The sequence below is a fragment of the Chiloscyllium plagiosum genome, chromosome 1, assembly GCF_004010195.1.
Source record: "Chiloscyllium plagiosum isolate BGI_BamShark_2017 chromosome 1, ASM401019v2, whole genome shotgun sequence".
Lineage (NCBI taxonomy): Eukaryota > Metazoa > Chordata > Chondrichthyes > Orectolobiformes > Hemiscylliidae > Chiloscyllium > Chiloscyllium plagiosum.
This window is the reverse complement of record NC_057710.1, coordinates 115,661,953-115,678,856: the sequence shown is the minus strand read 5'-3', so window position 1 is coordinate 115,678,856 and position 16,904 is coordinate 115,661,953. Positions and strand designations below refer to the sequence as shown.

At 38.3% G+C, this 16,904-nt stretch overlaps 1 protein-coding gene across 3 annotated transcripts in view; it reads left to right on the top strand.

Annotated features, from left to right (window-relative positions):
• The window catches only part of LOC122552087 (transmembrane anterior posterior transformation protein 1 homolog), a 115,567-nt gene extending 101,447 nt beyond the window's left edge, over positions 1–14,120 (top strand). For 2 of the 3 annotated variants that reach the window (XM_043694614.1, XM_043694617.1), the window contains 3 exons: positions 9,874–10,034; positions 12,602–12,664; positions 12,760–14,120. In XM_043694614.1, coding sequence (XP_043550549.1) covers positions 9,874–10,034; positions 12,602–12,664; positions 12,760–12,989 — 454 coding nt within the window. In that variant the 3' untranslated portion in view covers positions 12,990–14,120. The remainder of the gene's footprint in view (positions 1–9,873; positions 10,035–12,601; positions 12,665–12,759) is intronic. The other variant, XM_043694615.1, reaches the window with a different exon arrangement.
• The last annotated feature ends 2,784 nt before the right edge of the window (positions 14,121–16,904 follow it).

The following is a 16,904-nucleotide window of genomic DNA, read 5'->3' as shown; positions in this document are numbered from 1 at the left end:
TGGTGTCATCTGCAAACTTACTAACTATACCTTGTTGTATTCACATCCAAATAATTTATATAAATGACAAAAAGCAGTAGACGCAGCACCAACTGTTGTGGCACTCCACTGGTCACAGGCCTCCAGTCTGAAAAGCACCCCTCCACCACCACCCTGTCTTTGACCTTCGAGCCAGTTTTGTATCCAAATGGCTAGTTCGCCCTGTGTTCCATGAGATCTAACCTTGTTAACAAGTCTCCCATGAGGAACCTTGTTGAACGCCTTACTGAAGTCCAGAAAGATCACATCCACCTCTCTGCTGTCATCAATCCCTATGTTACTTCTTCCAAAAACTCAATCAAGTTCATGAGACATGATTTCCCATGCACAAAGCCGTGTTGACTATCCCTAATCTGTTCTTGCCTTTCCAAATGCCTGTAAATCCTGTTCCTCAACATTACCTCTAACAACTTGCCCACTATCAATGTCAGGCTCACCGGTCTATAATTCACTGGCTTCTCCTTACCACCCTTCTTAAATAGTGGCACCACATTAGCCAACCTCCAGTCTTCCAGCACCTCACCTATGACTATTGATAATATAAATATCTTAGCAAGGGGCCCAGCAATCACTTCCCTAGCTTCCCACAGAATTCTAGGGCACACCTGATCAGGCCTTGGGGATTTATCCACTTTTGTGTGTTTTTAAGACATCCAGCATCATCTCTGTAATATGAACATTTTTCAAGATGTCACCATCTATTTCCCATATTCTATATCTTCCATGCCCTTTTGCACAGTAAACACTGATGCTAAATCCTCGTTGAGTATCTCCCTATCTTCCCATCTCCTGTGGTTCCACACATAGGTTGCCTTGCTGATTTTTGAGGGGCCCTATTCTCTCATTAGTTACCCTTTTATCCTTAATATATTTATAAAATCCCTTTGGATCCTCCTTAACCCTATTTGCCAAACTATCTCATATCCCCTTTTTGCCCTCCTGATTTCCCTCTTAAGTATACTTCTACTGCCTTTATACTCTTCTAAGGATTCACTCAATCTTTCCAGTCTATACCTGACATATGTTTTTTTTAAACCAAAACATCAATTTCTCAAGTCATCCAGCATTCCCTACACCTACCAGCCTTTCCTTTCACCCTAATAGGAATATACTGTCTTTCGGCATTCATTATGTTATTTTTGAAGGCTTCCCATTTTCCAGCTGTCCCTTGTGAATATCTACCCCCAAATATATTTTAAAAGTTCTTGCCTAATACTGTCAAAATTGGCCCTCCTCCAATTTAGAAATTCAACTTTTAGATCTGGTCTATCCTTTTCCATCACTGTTTTAAAACTAATAGAAATAGACCCCAAAGTGCTCCCCCACTGACACCTCAGTCACCTGCCCTACCTTATTTCCCAAGAGTAGGTCAAGTTTTGCAGCTTCTCTGGGTTCATCAACATACTGAATCAGTAAATTTTATTGTGCACACTTAACAAAAATCTAAACCCTTATCACTATGGCAGTCCTAGTCTATGTTTGAAAAGTTAAAATCCCCTACCATAACCACCCTATTATTCTTATACATAACAGATCTTCTTACAAATTTGTATGCCTTTCTAAACTGAAAACCTTTTCGCTCAGTGCTGTCTGTATTCCTCTATCCTCTGCCAATTCATATCTGTTAAGATGCCAATTAAATGTTGCTATTATTTCCGCCTCCACCACCACCTCTGGCAGCACATTCCTGGCACTTGCAACCCTCTGTTTAAAAACAAAACTGCTTGTGGGTGGCACGGTGGCACAGTGCGAGAGAGTGTGTGTGAGGGAGAGCGTGGGGGAGAGAGGGAGTTGAGGTGGAGGGTGTTGAGTGGCCTCACAGCGCTAGAGACCCGGGTTCAATTCCCGCCTCAGGCGACCCCTCTGTTTAAAAACAAAACTGCTTGTGGGTGGCACGGTGGCACAGTGCGAGAGAGTGTGTGTGAGGGAGAGCGTGGGGGAGAAGTGGGGGAGAGAGGGAGTTGAGGTGGAGGGTGTTGAGTGGCCTCACAGCGCCAGAGACCCGGGTTCAATTCCCGCCTCAGGCGACTGACTGTGTGGAGTTTGCACGTTCTCCCGTATCTGCGTGGGTTTCCTCCGGGTGCTCCGGTTTCCTCCCACAGTCCAAAGATGTGCATGTCAGGGAAATTGGCCATGCTAAATTGCCCGTAGTGTTAGGTAAGGGGTAAATGCAGGGGTATGGGTGGGTTGCGCTTCGGCGAGCGGTGTGGACTTGTTGGGCCGAAGGGCCTGTTTCCACACCGTAAGTAATCTAATCTAATCTAATCTCTCCCATCTCATTTTAAACTTATCCCCTATTACCTTAAACCTACCCTGGGAAGAAGATTCTGACTTTCCACTCTATCCATGCCTCTCATAATTATGTAAACTTCTATCAGTCGCCTCTCATTCTTTGATCTTCAATTGGTCAGCCTAACATCTATTGTTGAAATCGGTTATTAAGAAAGTCATTGCTTTTAAGGAACTGCAGCACATTTATGAAAATCATAATCTAATCAAGCAGAGTCAGCATGGCTTTATGAAAATGCATTTGTCTGACTAATTTATCAGAGTACTTTTGAGGAAGTTCGACTTGAATGGTCTGAAGAGAACCAGTAGATATGTTGTAGTTGGATTTCCAGGAAATGTTTGACAAGGTACCTCACAAAATCTTGCGCCATAAGAGCCCATGGTGCTGGAGATAGGCAATTCTCTATCCATAGCAATATAATAAGGGGAGGAAACAGTAAGTGGGGAGAGGACTTCTTTTTCAGGTTGGCAAGCTGTAACCAGTGAGGTTCCACAGGGATCCATGCTGCAACTGCATCTGTTTACAATATATATTAATAACTTGGAGGAAAGCAGTTAAATCAACTGTAGCCAGATTTGCAGACAACACAAAAATAGGTGGAAAGGCAGATTGAGAGGTTTACAAACAACTTAGAGAGGTGATGATAGGTTAAGTAAATGGGCTAAAATGTCAAATGGTGTATAATGTGGAAAATGTGAAGTTCACTTTGGAAGGGAGAACAAAAGAACAGTATTATTTAAATGGAAGGAAGTTACAACATGAAGAGACTTTTGGGTACTTGTGCTTGCAACATAAAACTCGTGAAGGTAATCAGGAAGATTAATGGAATATTGGCCCTTAAATCAAGGGTTTGGAGTACAAGAGTGGGGAAATCTTCTGGCAACTGTACAAGATGCTAATGACACCACATCTGGCATATTATGAGCAGTTTTGCTCCCTTTTTTAAGGAAAGGTCATTGGAGGCAGTCTAGAGAAAGTTCACCAATCTATGGTATGGAGTGATTATCTTATAAGCAAAGGTTGAACAAGTTGGGACTCGACTCATTGGAGTTTTAAAGAATGAGCAGTGATCTGTTGAAAGCATATCTGATTCTTAAACGGCTTGACAGTGTACATTCTGAATGGATGTTTCCCCTCAAGGGAGAGTCTAGGACCAGAGGGCATAGTTTAAGATTAAAGGGGTGTCAAATTAAGACTGAACTGAGGAGTCAGTCACGGAGAGCTGTAGAGCCAGAGTCCTTGTGTATATTGAAGATAGACTGAGGAAGACTCTTGATCAGTTAAGGAATTAGGGGTTATGGAAAAACACAGGAAAGTGGATGTGAGGAACATCGGATCAGCCATGATCCTATTGAATGCTGGAGCAGGCTCCAGGGGCCAAATATCCTATTCCTCTTTCTGTTTCTTATGGTCGTTTGGAATCAGGGTTGGGTTTTAGATTTGCGAGACTGTGTGAAATTAGACTCTCTGAAGTAGATGACTTGAGAGTTGTTAGGAGAAATGAAGAATGGGAAATGGATTGAAGTGGATCATGTTGAGAGAAATAGAAATTGAGAAACAAATTCAGAGGAATAATGGGAAATGGCAGTTTAGGCTTAGGCTTAGTGGAGAGATCCACTATCACCATCATCTCCCTTCCCCCACCTTCATCTACCAATCGCACCTTCTTTCTTTCACTCCTAACCCCAGCCTCCTTCCCATTTATCTCTCAGCCCCCTTGCTCCCTCCTCCCCAAAAACCCCACATCTTCCTGATGAAAAGTTTCTGCTCAAAGCATCGACTCTCTTGCTCCTTGGATGCTGCCTGATTGGCTGTGGTTTTCTAGCGCTACATTTTTTGACTCTGATCTCTAGCATCTGCAGTCCTCACTTCCTCCTTAGTGGAGAGATGCAGACTAGAAAAGGGGTGGAGAAAACTGAAGAGCAGACTTCAAGAGTAAAAGAATGTTATAGGTTCCTGATTGTTTTGATTGCGTAAATGAGGAAGTTTGGAATGGAAACTAATGATTCTCACAAGAAGAAATGAAGTGCATTGGGGTTGGGGGCGGGGGGGAGAGGATCTTGACTCAACCTATTGGGCAGTGAGACTAAAACTTCATTTCAAAGGGAATATATTTGAGATGATCAAACAGCGCATAGTTAGCTATTATATATTCAACCAAGAAATCAAATTTGGCAAACTAGAAACAAAATATTGTTTTATTGAAGGTCATTTTAACGTGATCACTAAATTAGCAAAAGTTACTTTAACCAAATGTTTGGAATGCATATTCAGTGAGTAAGCAAGTGACTGAGTAATACTGAAATAAATAATGCCAAATATTTTAATTTTAGGAGAATTACATAAATATCTTTTGATAAAGTGGATAAGATTCAATAGTTTTAGTAACATTGAACATTCTATTCAGTCTAACAAAATATATACATAAATATTCTTTTGTAAATATCTGGTGGCTGTGCTTAGTGGTAATGCACATGCCTTTGAATCAAAAAGTTCTGGGTTCAAGTTTTACTCCAGGTCTTAAGCCCAAAATTCAAGGCTGATATTTTAGTGTAGTGCTGAGGCATTAAGCTATCTAAGGTATTGTTTTCTGGATCGGACTAGACCAAGGCCCTATCTCCTTGTTTGAGTGGTTATAAAAGTGCCCATGCAGATTTACGAAGCATAGCATAGGGTTTTTCCTTGGTGTTCTTGCCAATACTAATCCTTCAGTCAATGCCACAGAAACAGACCATCATCACATTGTTGTTTACAAGATTTTGATGAGTGCAAATTAGCTGCCATAATTCTGACATTGCTTTTTAAAATTACTCACTATTGTAAATCACTTTCAGATATCCAGTGGTCATGAAAAGCACCAGAAGATTGCAAGTAGTTTTTAATGTCCGAATTTACACCTAGCAGTTTCTTTCTTGTGCTTATTTTCACCTATGATTCTGCTATGCATCATTGCCTTTAGATTTTTACCCTTTACCACTATTGTTACAACACTGGGTAAACCCTCCTGCTAAATTTAAAACCAGCAACACAGAAAAGATTCATCCCTTGTAGTAATCTGTAAAAACTCGAGTGGTCAAGAACTATTTAAAGTAAAACTTAATTACTTTATTTCTTAAAATATAACAAAATAATTAACCAACAATTATTTACCATTCCTTACTCTAACCTGTTACCTTCCCTTCTATAATACTAATCCGATAAAACTCCCAATTAAGATTTACAAAACAACACTTCTTATCTCAAAACCAGGCAGCCGTAGGTTCTTGTCTTCAGATCTTCCTGTGTCTTATTTTCTTCTGGTTAGGAATTTCTGCTTTACAGGTTACTGATTGAAAAGGTGCCTTTTTAAGAGAGCTGTTTTTCAGGCAGTCTGTTTACATGCTAGGTTGTGGCAGTTCTCCACATGAATTTTTACCATCTCTGGAAGTGAGTTTTAAACTCCTCCAGCAAAATAATCTCTCTGAGAGCCTCAAATGTCTCATCTATTTTCAAAGCACGTACCCATCGATCAAACAACTACATTTAATTCTTTCGAACTCAACATAAATCTGACCTGATTCCTTCTTTGTGTTTCTGAACCGCTGCCTATATGCTTCTGATACCAATTCATAAGCACTTAAAATAGCCTATTTAATCTCTTCATAATCTCTTGACACCTATCTGACAATACGACAAAATACCTCACTAGCTCTGCCTATCAGCTTAGTCTGAACTAGCATTACCCATAAATCCTCAGACCGAACCGCTGCCTATATGCTTCTGATACCAATTCATAAGCACTTAAAATAGCCTATTTAATCTCTTCATAATCTCTTGACACCTCATCTGACAATACGACAAAATACCTCACTAGCTCTGCCTATCAGTTTAGTCTGAACTAGCATTACCCATAAATCCTCAGACCACTCCATCTGCCAAGCCAATTTTTCAAATGAAATAAGAAAACTTCGACATCTTTCTCATCAAAATATGGCAGAGTTTTAAATATTTCACTACCTTCTCTTTTAATCTCTATACTGTTAACTTGATTTTGCTGACTAAGTCACAACTTCTCTCTCTCTCTCTACCTCCCCTCTCCCTCTCTCCCCCTCTCTCTCTCCTCCTCTCTCCCTTTCCTCTTTCTCTTTGCTCAGCCAAGAACCTTTTCTCTCTCCTTTTCCTCTCTCTCTCTTTTCTCTCTCTCTTTCGCTTTCTCCCTTTGTTTGTCTTCTAACTCCATTTTCCTCAATTGTAATCTAAGTTTGTCTACCTCTACTGCACTTGTCTGTTTCTCTGACACACTTAAGTGTTTGAATAATTCCCTTACAATTTCAGCTTTACTTTTGTCCTTGGTTAAACCTAAATCTAACTTCTTTGATAATTCTAAAAGTATGGCCTTTTTCTTTCCTTCTAAACTTTCTTGGCAAATTTGAGAAACGTCTTTAAATCCCAGAACCTCTTTTGTAATTTTAAGAACCATTTCTCTCACTTTTAAATTAATCGACCCCAATTCACTGAAATTAAACAAATTGACTCACCTACATTTTATTTAAAGATCTAGGACACTAACCTGCAAGTGTTCAAATCTGCTGGGAGTTTTCGTACCCCCCAAAATCTGTCTAAACTAGTTCAGATCACGGACCCGAGCACCCTAACAGTTAGAAAAGAGAAGGAAGAGAGAGAGAAATATGGCATTTCTTGGATCAGACAGCTGCCCTCCATAATTTGGATGGGAGTGTAATAACAAAGTGCTGATATTCAATTTATCTAGTAGCCTGATTGCCATCTTCTCCACTGTATCTAAACAGGAAACAGAGCAATATGTTGCACTTCAAAATGATGTGCTAGTTCCCATGGGTAGTACTCTGGGAAGATGACCAAATCCTTAGATAATCTCCAGCAAGGGTCAGGTGAGTGTCCTACATCAAAGACAGATCAGTTGTGGGCAGCTTATGAAACGGCCTTTCCCGAACATAGGAATGGACTTTCAGACATTGTCTTAACTCACTGGTTGAGGACTCTGAGAAGTCAATCCCACCCATTTCTTCAGGCAAGATTTGAGTTATTCAACCCTATGACCACTAATAATATCAAAGCTGCAGTGTTGAGGAAAATGGCCCTTTGTTTAATGGGATAAGCTACTGGAGCTAGAACAGAAGCCGAAAGAGAAAGATGTATGAATTGAAGAGCTTTACCCTGAAAGGCATGAGAAATAATGATCAAATGAAATGATCAGGATGTTTGAAAACTTGCTTGTTCTCAAAAGTCATTAACTTCATACAGTTCACACAACTTCCTAACTTTTTGAATTGAATTTATTGAGGAGAAAGTGAGGTCTGCAGATGCTGGAGATCAGAGCTGAAAATGTGTTGCTGGAAAAGCGCAGCAGGTCAGGCAGCATCCAGGGAACAGGAGAATCGACGTTTCGGGCTTTCTTTCCTGAAGAAGGGCTTATGCCCGAAACGTCGATTCTCCTGTTCCCTGGATGCTGCCTGACCTGCTGCGCTTTTCCAGCAACACATTTTCAGAATTGAATTTATTGTCAGGTGTACCAAGGCACAGTGAAAAGCTTTGTCTTGCGAGCAATATAGGCAGATCACATAGTTAAGTAGCATAAATAAGTAAATAATAGGTATTACAGCAGTAAAAACAAATGCATAGGTACAGGCGAATGTTAAGAGTTTGTGAATCCACTCCGTATTCTAACAACAGTCAGGTAGAAACTGTTTCAAAAATGGTTGGTGTGCGTGTGTGTTCGGGCTTCTGTACCTTCTACCTGATGGTAGAGGTTGTTGAAAAGCATTGCCAGGGTGGGATGGATCTTTGAGAATGCTGGTGGCCTTTCCTTGACAGCGGGCTTGGTAGATGGATTCTGTAGATGGGAGGTTGGCCTTTGTGATTATCCGGGCTGAGTTCACCACTCTCTGTAACTGTCTCCGATCTTGAAAGGCACAATTGCCATACCAGGTAGTGGTACATCCAGACAGAATGCTCTCGATGGCGCACCTATAAAAGTTGGCAAGGGTATTCGCTGTCATGCCATATTTCTTCAGCTGCCTGAGGAAAAGGAGATGTTGGGCCTTTGTAACCAGTGCGTCCACATATAGAGTCCAAGAAGGCTTGTTGTGGATGACCACTCCCAGGAGATTGACACTCTCCACTCCACTCGTTCCACCTCTGTGCTGTTAAGGTGTAGGGGAGAATGAGTAACATCCCGGCGAAAGTCAATAATAAGTTCCTTGGTTTTGCCGGCATTGAGAGCTAGGTTCTTCTCAGTGCACCATTTTTCCAGATCTTCCACCTCCCGTCTGTAGTTTGTTTCATTGCCATCTGAGATTTGACCGACAATGGTGATGTCATCAGCGAACTTGTAAATGGCATTAGTCTGAAATTTGGTGACACAGTCATGGGTATACAATGAGTACAATAGGGTGCTGAGTACACACTCCTGGGAGGCTCCAGTGTTGAGTGTTAGTGTGGATGAAATATTGTCCCCAGTCTTCACTGATTGTGGCCTGTGGGTCAGGAAACTGAGGATCCGGTTGCAGAGTGGGGCTTAGTCCGAGATCACTAAGTTTAGTAATCAGTCTCAAGGGGATAATAGTGTTGAAGGCTGAACTGCAGTCAATGAGTAGGATTCTTTCATAGCTGTTCATGGTGTCAAGATGTTCTAGGGAAGAGTGAAGGGCAAGTGATATGGCATCTGACGTGGATCTGTTGGTCCGACAGGCAAATTAGAATGGGTCAGGAGTAGTGGGGAGGGTAGAGTTGATTAATACTATGATCAGTCTTTCAAAGCACTTCATGACCCCCGAAGTTAGGGCCACTGGGACGTGCTACATGAGTCGTCTTAGGCACAGGGATAATGTTGGCCCTCTTGAAACAGGCAGGGACAGTGGCCTGCTGCAGGGAAAGGTTGAAGATGTCTGAGAAGACCTCTGCCAGTTGATCTGCGCATGCTCTGAGTGCACGATCTGTTACTCTGTCTGGTCCCATCGCTTTCCTTGGATTCACATGAAGGAAAACTGATCTGACCTCCGATGCAGTGACTGTTGGGATAGGTTCGTCTGGACTTTTTGGAATAGGTGTTACCTCTTCGTCGAAATTCTGCTCAAAGCGAGCATAGAAGGTGCTGAGGCGATCTGGGAGGGATGTGTCATTGTCTGCTCTCTTGCACTGTCTCTTTAGAACCTGTGATGTCATTCATTCCTTGCCATGGTATCTCTCTGGGTCTCTAGTTTGAATCGGTATTGGTCCTTGGCTGTCATAATAGCTGTGCGAAGGTCATACTTGGATTCCTTATATTTGATAGCAATTTCACGTGAATCTGGCCATGTTAAGCTCCTACTATGTAACATTACAGTTTTGGATTCCATGCGAATTAATATTGATTGGAAAAGTTATATTGATTAGTACTACCTGGTAATTGTTGGTTTCCTAAAGAGGATGATGGATGACTCAATGGACATATTCCTGGATTAACACAAACTATTTGCCTGGTTTATATCTTATTGTTAAAGGTTTTCCTATTCTGAACATTGTTTTTCTTTATTTTCCCTTTCAAGACTGATTGCACTCAAAGTTCTTAATAGCATTGTATTGCTGGGAAAATCTTGCCAATATGTAAAAGAGGCCAACATGGAGGAAAAACTGTTTCAAACCCCACCAGCCAACACCTCTGGGAAATCCGGCAAAAAATCTGTCAGCAAAGTTAAATCACCTGAAGGTAATCAATTTTCATAAAACCCCTTATTTTCATGTTTTATACAGAAACAAACAATACTTCCATTTATAAATACTACCTCTAATGTTACATTTGGATAAACTAAATATAAATGTTTTAACAATCTAACTTTGTTTGTGAGATCAGTGTTTTCCAAAATAATTTAAGGTGTTCATTGAATGCAAACTAACAATTCGGATGTCAGTTCAGCGAATTCTGATATACCAGAATTTCAGTTATTTTTGGAGGCATGGAGACAAAGGTGATAATAGAGCATCATGAAGTTCTTCTTGACACAGTTTAAATGCAGTTGTATGGATCAGAGGTCAAATAATACTGACCTGAAAAATTACATTTCATTTCCTATGTGCACAAATCAAGCACACTACTTAAGAATATTTTCTTTAAAAATTAATCTTACTGTGACTTAATGTTCCAGCCTTCAAAGTGGAGTACTATATCATGAACCAATAGTCTACCTCATATTTTCCACCTTACAATTCCATACTTTAAAAATACTGCATACATTTAATTTGTAGTTGATCAGTTAAATTAATCAAAATCCCAATGGTAATTATATGGTACAATTACTTTTTAGGCCAATTGTTTATCTGTTAGAATTTCTGCATATTGAATTGATGACACAGCTGTGGAATTTCATGTCATTATGAAAACTTTTCTCCATTCTGATCGTAATCTATATTTACATACTTTATCAATATCCATGAGAACAATGAATAGCTGAAACTAATTTTAATTAGTTTAAGAGAGTTTTATTTGCTATACCAATTCTTATCAAAATTTTAGAAGCATGATGAAATTTAAAGTTTATATTTATCACTTTATTTTCAGAAGAAATGTAATAATAGGCCAAAACATTTGATTCCATGTTTCCACTTGCAATAACATAGAATGCTGATATCCAGATATTTATGTTTTTGGTACAATATAATCAAATATTTTGCATAAAGCACATCTCATACCTTGAGTGTATACATAGACTTAATATGAAAAATTATTCATATCCTCTGGGTAGATATTATATAACCATTTTGACCTGTTCATATGCAAACAGATTTTAATAAATGTGCATCAGGAACCACTAAACTAAACAAAACTAATCCTACAAATGCTAAATTTATTTCCCTTCATTACTAATCTTGAACTAGCAACTGAAAAAAAAAATCAGTTCTTTTGCCTAATGATATGTTTATTTTCAAGTCTATTTACTTAAAAATAACAAGTCATTTTCAAAATGAAATTCTTAAAGACTTATTAACTATTAAACTAAGCTTACTATTTTATCTGGTTGCATCCTCATTAACTTCCTTTGGGGCCTGTTGCCTGTTTGGACTCCCCTATCTTAATTTCTGATCTTTTGTATATATTTAACGCTTTGATAATTTTGTAGTTTTTATTTCTGGTAAAATCTCATTGGGTTGAGTGATCATCCATTCATATGGATCTTTGCTATATGCAACATATCCACTATATTTGCCTAAAATAAGGCAAGTCACAATTGTCCCGGTGGTCCATAGGGCTGCTCTCATTAAAGAGAGATAACTGGTAGTGGTTTAACCTGAATATCACTAAGCCTTTGGTGAGGGGAGAGGATGAGAAGAGGGAACCTTCATGGTAACCTCAAATGTACGGGAATTAAACCCAAGTACTGACATCACTCCACCTTGAAAAACAGTTATCCAGTTAAACTCAGCTAACTGGCCAATGACTGTATTTTTAAGAAATGATCATTAACACTGCAGAAACTTGCAGACCACTTGTTAATGTGAAACTAACCCTCTTTAAATGAAGATTCTTCATCCCTTGACTGTTCAGTGAGCAACAGTCCCAAGAGTGCCCTTTCATCCTGATTTTTACTCAATGGAATTTCCATTCACTCATCCATTTGTGCCTCAAGTGCTGCCAAGCTTTACATCACCCGATGTTGGCTTAAACACCAGTGTCAGGCTAGCAACACAATCTCATCCACCTGCCCTTTCAGTCCTTTTCTGCTATTTCCCTGCTTTGTCACCTGCATATATTATACCAGCATCCTGACAATCTATAATTGTGCTGGTTTCAGTTGCAGTATAATTATTAAAGAAAAAATGATATTAGCTTCAAGATAATTCTGTCCTGAAGTAAATTGGAAACGCTTTTAAAATATTTACTAGCTCAAGCAAGTTATTGGCCGTACAGTGTTGATGATTTCACAGCTGTCAGTGAGGAAGGCTAGGGTTTTGAGAGAAATTTTTAACTTGATGTTGCATACATTTATCTTCAAACAACTGCTGTTCTATCCGTATTCTTCTATGACAGATTTCGTACAAACACTTCATCTATATTGTAGGTTCTTCAGGATTATTTTTAATTCTTTTCTGTTAGTTCAGTGTATTTTATGTGTGAAATGCTAGTTTTAATAGTCATCTTCACTATTAGAGTGTATAGTTGATCTAAAGTCTTCCATTATTAATGTAGTTTTAAAATCTCCATTTTGGTGTAACACAATCACATGTATGAATTACAAAATTTAGTCATACTTTTTGACCTTGTTTTATATGTTAATTTAGTATCCTATGTAGGGAATCCTGTTGAGATACAATCAGAATGTATGCAAGCATTTTACCATGGAGGTATGTTCATGTTTAAAGTAAAAGATTCGGCATAATGTCTTAATGCATTGGTATTCATTTGCAAAATCTCTAATGAGATAATTTCACTTTGACAGGCACTACAACAGAAGAAGTGGAATCAAAGTCCATCATTAGTCAGCCTGTGTCACTATCAGAAAGTATATCAACTCTAGTTTCAAGCAACAGTACTGACCAGTTTCTTACAACCCCCGATGTGGAAGATAAAGGAGTACCACAGGAAAAATCTAATGGCAAGCGTTCTTCTTCAAAAGAAGATCTACTAGAAATAGACAGGTTCACAATTTGCGGGAATCGGATTGATTGATTTTTGCACATTTTAAACTAGAGAAGAGCTGCTTTGGACAAAGGCCTTTGCATGGTAAACTGAACATTCTCAAGCTTGAAGGTATATAAAGGTTTGAAAGCTGCAAAGGAGGCACTGATCAGGAATATTTATTAAAATCTTTATAATTTATTAATAGATTCAAGCCAAAATATATTTTACCTGTATTTTTTTTCCATCTGTTTGGAAATGTTTGGTTTGGAATAGGCTCTTTTGGTTTGTATTTCAATTTCCTGTGGCAAAGGAAGAACCATTGTTTGGTTGGTTTCTGTGGAGACCTGGCAGATAAATGCTTTCAAAACAGCTTTCTCTACAGCTGTGTGGATTCTTTGTGCAATATTACTTGCCACTTGTGATACAAATGCACCTTCAGACAGTGATGTGATCATTATAGCCAGATGAATTTGTTGACTTTTTATAATGTTTCCAACAAAATTCACTCTTACATTGGGCTTTAATTGTACAGAAATGTGCCTGCTGCAGTAATTTTGTTTTTTAATTCTAATCCTGTATAGCCATTCTTAGGTAAAAATTCAGTTCATGGTAACCCGCAAATATACATGTTGAAGTTTGCAACTGTTTCTGAAGGGACTTCAGTTAGAAGATAAAAATAAGGAACATATTGATACAAGTGGATCTTCTTAAAAAAGAATAACCGCATATATTGCATTTGTGTTCTCGGAACAGCTGCTCAAACACGAGAGGTTTCTTACCTTCTGAAACAGAAAAAAATTCTCGTAATCCCCTCAAGAATCCATGCAGAACATTAATTTGTCATATCTGTCAAATGCTGCTGAAGCCTCTGTGTGCTTCCAGCAGCTCTTACCTTTATTTCAGACTTTCATCACTCGTATTTGTTTTGTATCCAAAAGGTTGTGTTTAGTAGAAACATTGGAGATCAAAGTTGTTTAGATGCACTTATTGAGCAAGCTACATTTTGGGAAGCAGTAAAACATGATATAAATTCAAATGAGTTTACAAAGAAAGTTAGAAAATAGTAAGAGGCAGAAGAGGATCAATGTCCCACAGCTACGTGTTTGCACATTCGAAAATAGCCAAGTCTGCCATGTATGCAAAACTGTTTCTTTTTAAGTTAATTAAATTGATCTATTTTAGTTGATGTCTGTGCAATGCTTATTTATAGCTTCTTTTGCACTAAAGACTATAAAGTCTGAATTCAAGGTTTCATGAAAAGAACACAATTACATAAATGTCTTCATTCTAATTGCTCAAAAAGCTAGTTTTCTAAGAAATATTTCATGCAAACTGAAATATTAAACTGAAATAGCACCGAGTGAATCAGAATAAATGAGTTGATTGTTTAGTTAATTTAGGGGTGTTATCAAGTTGCAAATATTCACCTTTCAAATACACAATAAATTTGACCCTTTACTCACTTCCAAGGTGCAAAGTGATTTATGACTGAAATTTATAATAACACCAGCTAGTAAATATTCTGTATCTTTTTATAATTAGTACATCTTGTAAATGAACAATGCTGAATAAATGGATTTTGTAACATAAATTGTTTGTTTATTAATACATGTAACATATATCAAGGCCAATCATAATCAACAACAAATAGGTTTCACAAGACTACGTGGATACACTCCTGGATTCAACATTTCTATTAAAGACAGCTGAAGATTGAGTCGTAGGAGTCTTTTGCATATAGTCCTAACCAAACAAAAACAAGTTGCTCAAATATTTTTACAACTGGAGTTTTCCTGTCTCTTAACTGACTTTATTTTGCAGAGTTATCACACTAAATAATACTGTCCTTATGCGTACTGATTGTTATATGGGCAAGTTTAAGTCAGAAAATAATGATTAATGTTTTAGATAGAGATCCTTTTAATATATTTTGTTTGAGACCCCACCTAAAATTTATCTCTTTTGATTTTGGTTTGATTTTGATGGAGCTATTGTGTAACTCCAGTATTGTTTTCAGAATTTCCAATATTCATCTTGCCTAGCTCCTGACCTGTTAGTCCTTGAGAACCATTTCTGCAGCTGTTTTTGCTTCCATCGATTGTGAGGTTCAAACTTGTATATTAAGTAAGATTATTTATTTTATCTTTTATATTGTTGTGAATATTTTGTTTATAGTTTGGGTTTTTAAAATATAATGTTTTGTTTTAGAACTTAATGTTTAGCTATGGAAAATGGGATAAATGGAGTCAAAGGAAGTCTATTATACCTAAGGTTAGAGTTATATTGCTTTCAGAGATTAACAGCTAGTCGGGTAAGATCAGAAACAGCATGTCGGTTTGCTGAGCTGAAGACATGGTGTTGCTTCACAAGATCCCGTCGTCCTCCTGAGTGGTGGCTTTGTGCTATGGAAAATATGGCTAGGGCTATAAAGAAGGCCTGGGAGTAATTGACAATTATGTAAAGCAGCAAATGGGTTGGTGAAAGCCCATGAGCAATATTTGCTTGATGCAGTTCAGAAGGATTGATCCTAAGAGAATTTCAAAAACAGGTGGGTGAAATTATCTGGTGAAAGTTAAAATTTTGTTGGTATTTAGACATTTTGGGAGCAGTCTTTGGCATCCTGGGGAAATAGATCTCTGGGGACGAGATTGAACTACTGAGTTGAGCATTTATTGAGGTAGTACAAGTCAGGGAGGTTTTGAGGGTGTTCTACGATTAGACTTTCAAAGTAAGGAATTAGAATCCCTTTTGAAGGTGGCAAGAATTTTGAGATCGAAGATCCACAGTGTTGCTAATGCCTGGGTAATATCTGTTTTGACCGCATTAACCAGTTAAATTGTAGTGTATGGGGTGTTAAGCTACAGTTTGTTATCATTTACCTCATGTTAATTCTGAATGTTATTGTTCTTTATATAGTATATATGGTTTAGGATCATTATCTCACCAGTTCAGTTTACCTATTTCAACATTGCTACTTATGTTGGTTTTGTTCATGTTTGTATAATAAAGTTTTTTTTTGTATTTCAATTCAGTCCTGGAATCCTGCTGCTTTTTATTTGCTTCTGGTTCTTTGATACATGCTGTTCTTTTAAAAGATTATGGTTTGCAGGAAGTCCCTGGGTAATGAACGCCGACTTACAAACGGCCAACTTACGAACGTCTGTACTTATAAACCGACCTCCGTAAAGCCTATTATTTTAAAAAATCTGAGTTACATACAATGGTTTGTAATAATGAACGGTCAGACTACCTGAACTATGCATGACGCTCAAATTGCTGCGCTTTTTCAGTGGTTCGTCAGCTCGAGGGAGAACAGCACTGTGCTGTGGTTGCCATTTTAAGTCTGATCACGTAAACATTGTTGTGTGCATTTGTTTTGACTTAAATTTTTCATGTGTTTACCCTCATCATAAAGTGTAAATCAGATGCAAGTAATGGTGATGCACCGAAGAAAAAGAAAACGATCACGATTGAAACGAAAGTGGAAGTAATAAAGCGATCAGAGAGAGGTGAAACATCAACAAACATTGGAAAAGCGTTAGGCTACCGTTGGGGTAATTATAAAGGACAAGGGGAGAGTATTGGAGCATGTAAAAGGCTCTGTCCCAATGAAAGAGACAATTATCGCTAAGCAACACAATGGTTTAATCATCGGAATGGAAGGGCTATTGATAATTTGGTTTGAGGATCAAAATCAGTGCAATATTCCTATTATCTTTGGCTTAGTGCAAGAAAAGACTCCAAGCCTTTTCAGTGATTTAAAAGCTGCACTTGCAGCAAGTGAAGGTGCTTGTGATGAAGAATTTGTTACGAGTAGGGGTTGGTTCACCCATTTCAAAGGGAGGGTAAATTTACACAATATTAAAGTACAAGGTGAAGCAGTGAGTGCCCATGTAAGTGTACTGTAAAAGAGTTTCCCAAAATGCTTAATAAAATTATTGAGGAGGGAGGTTATGATGTGCC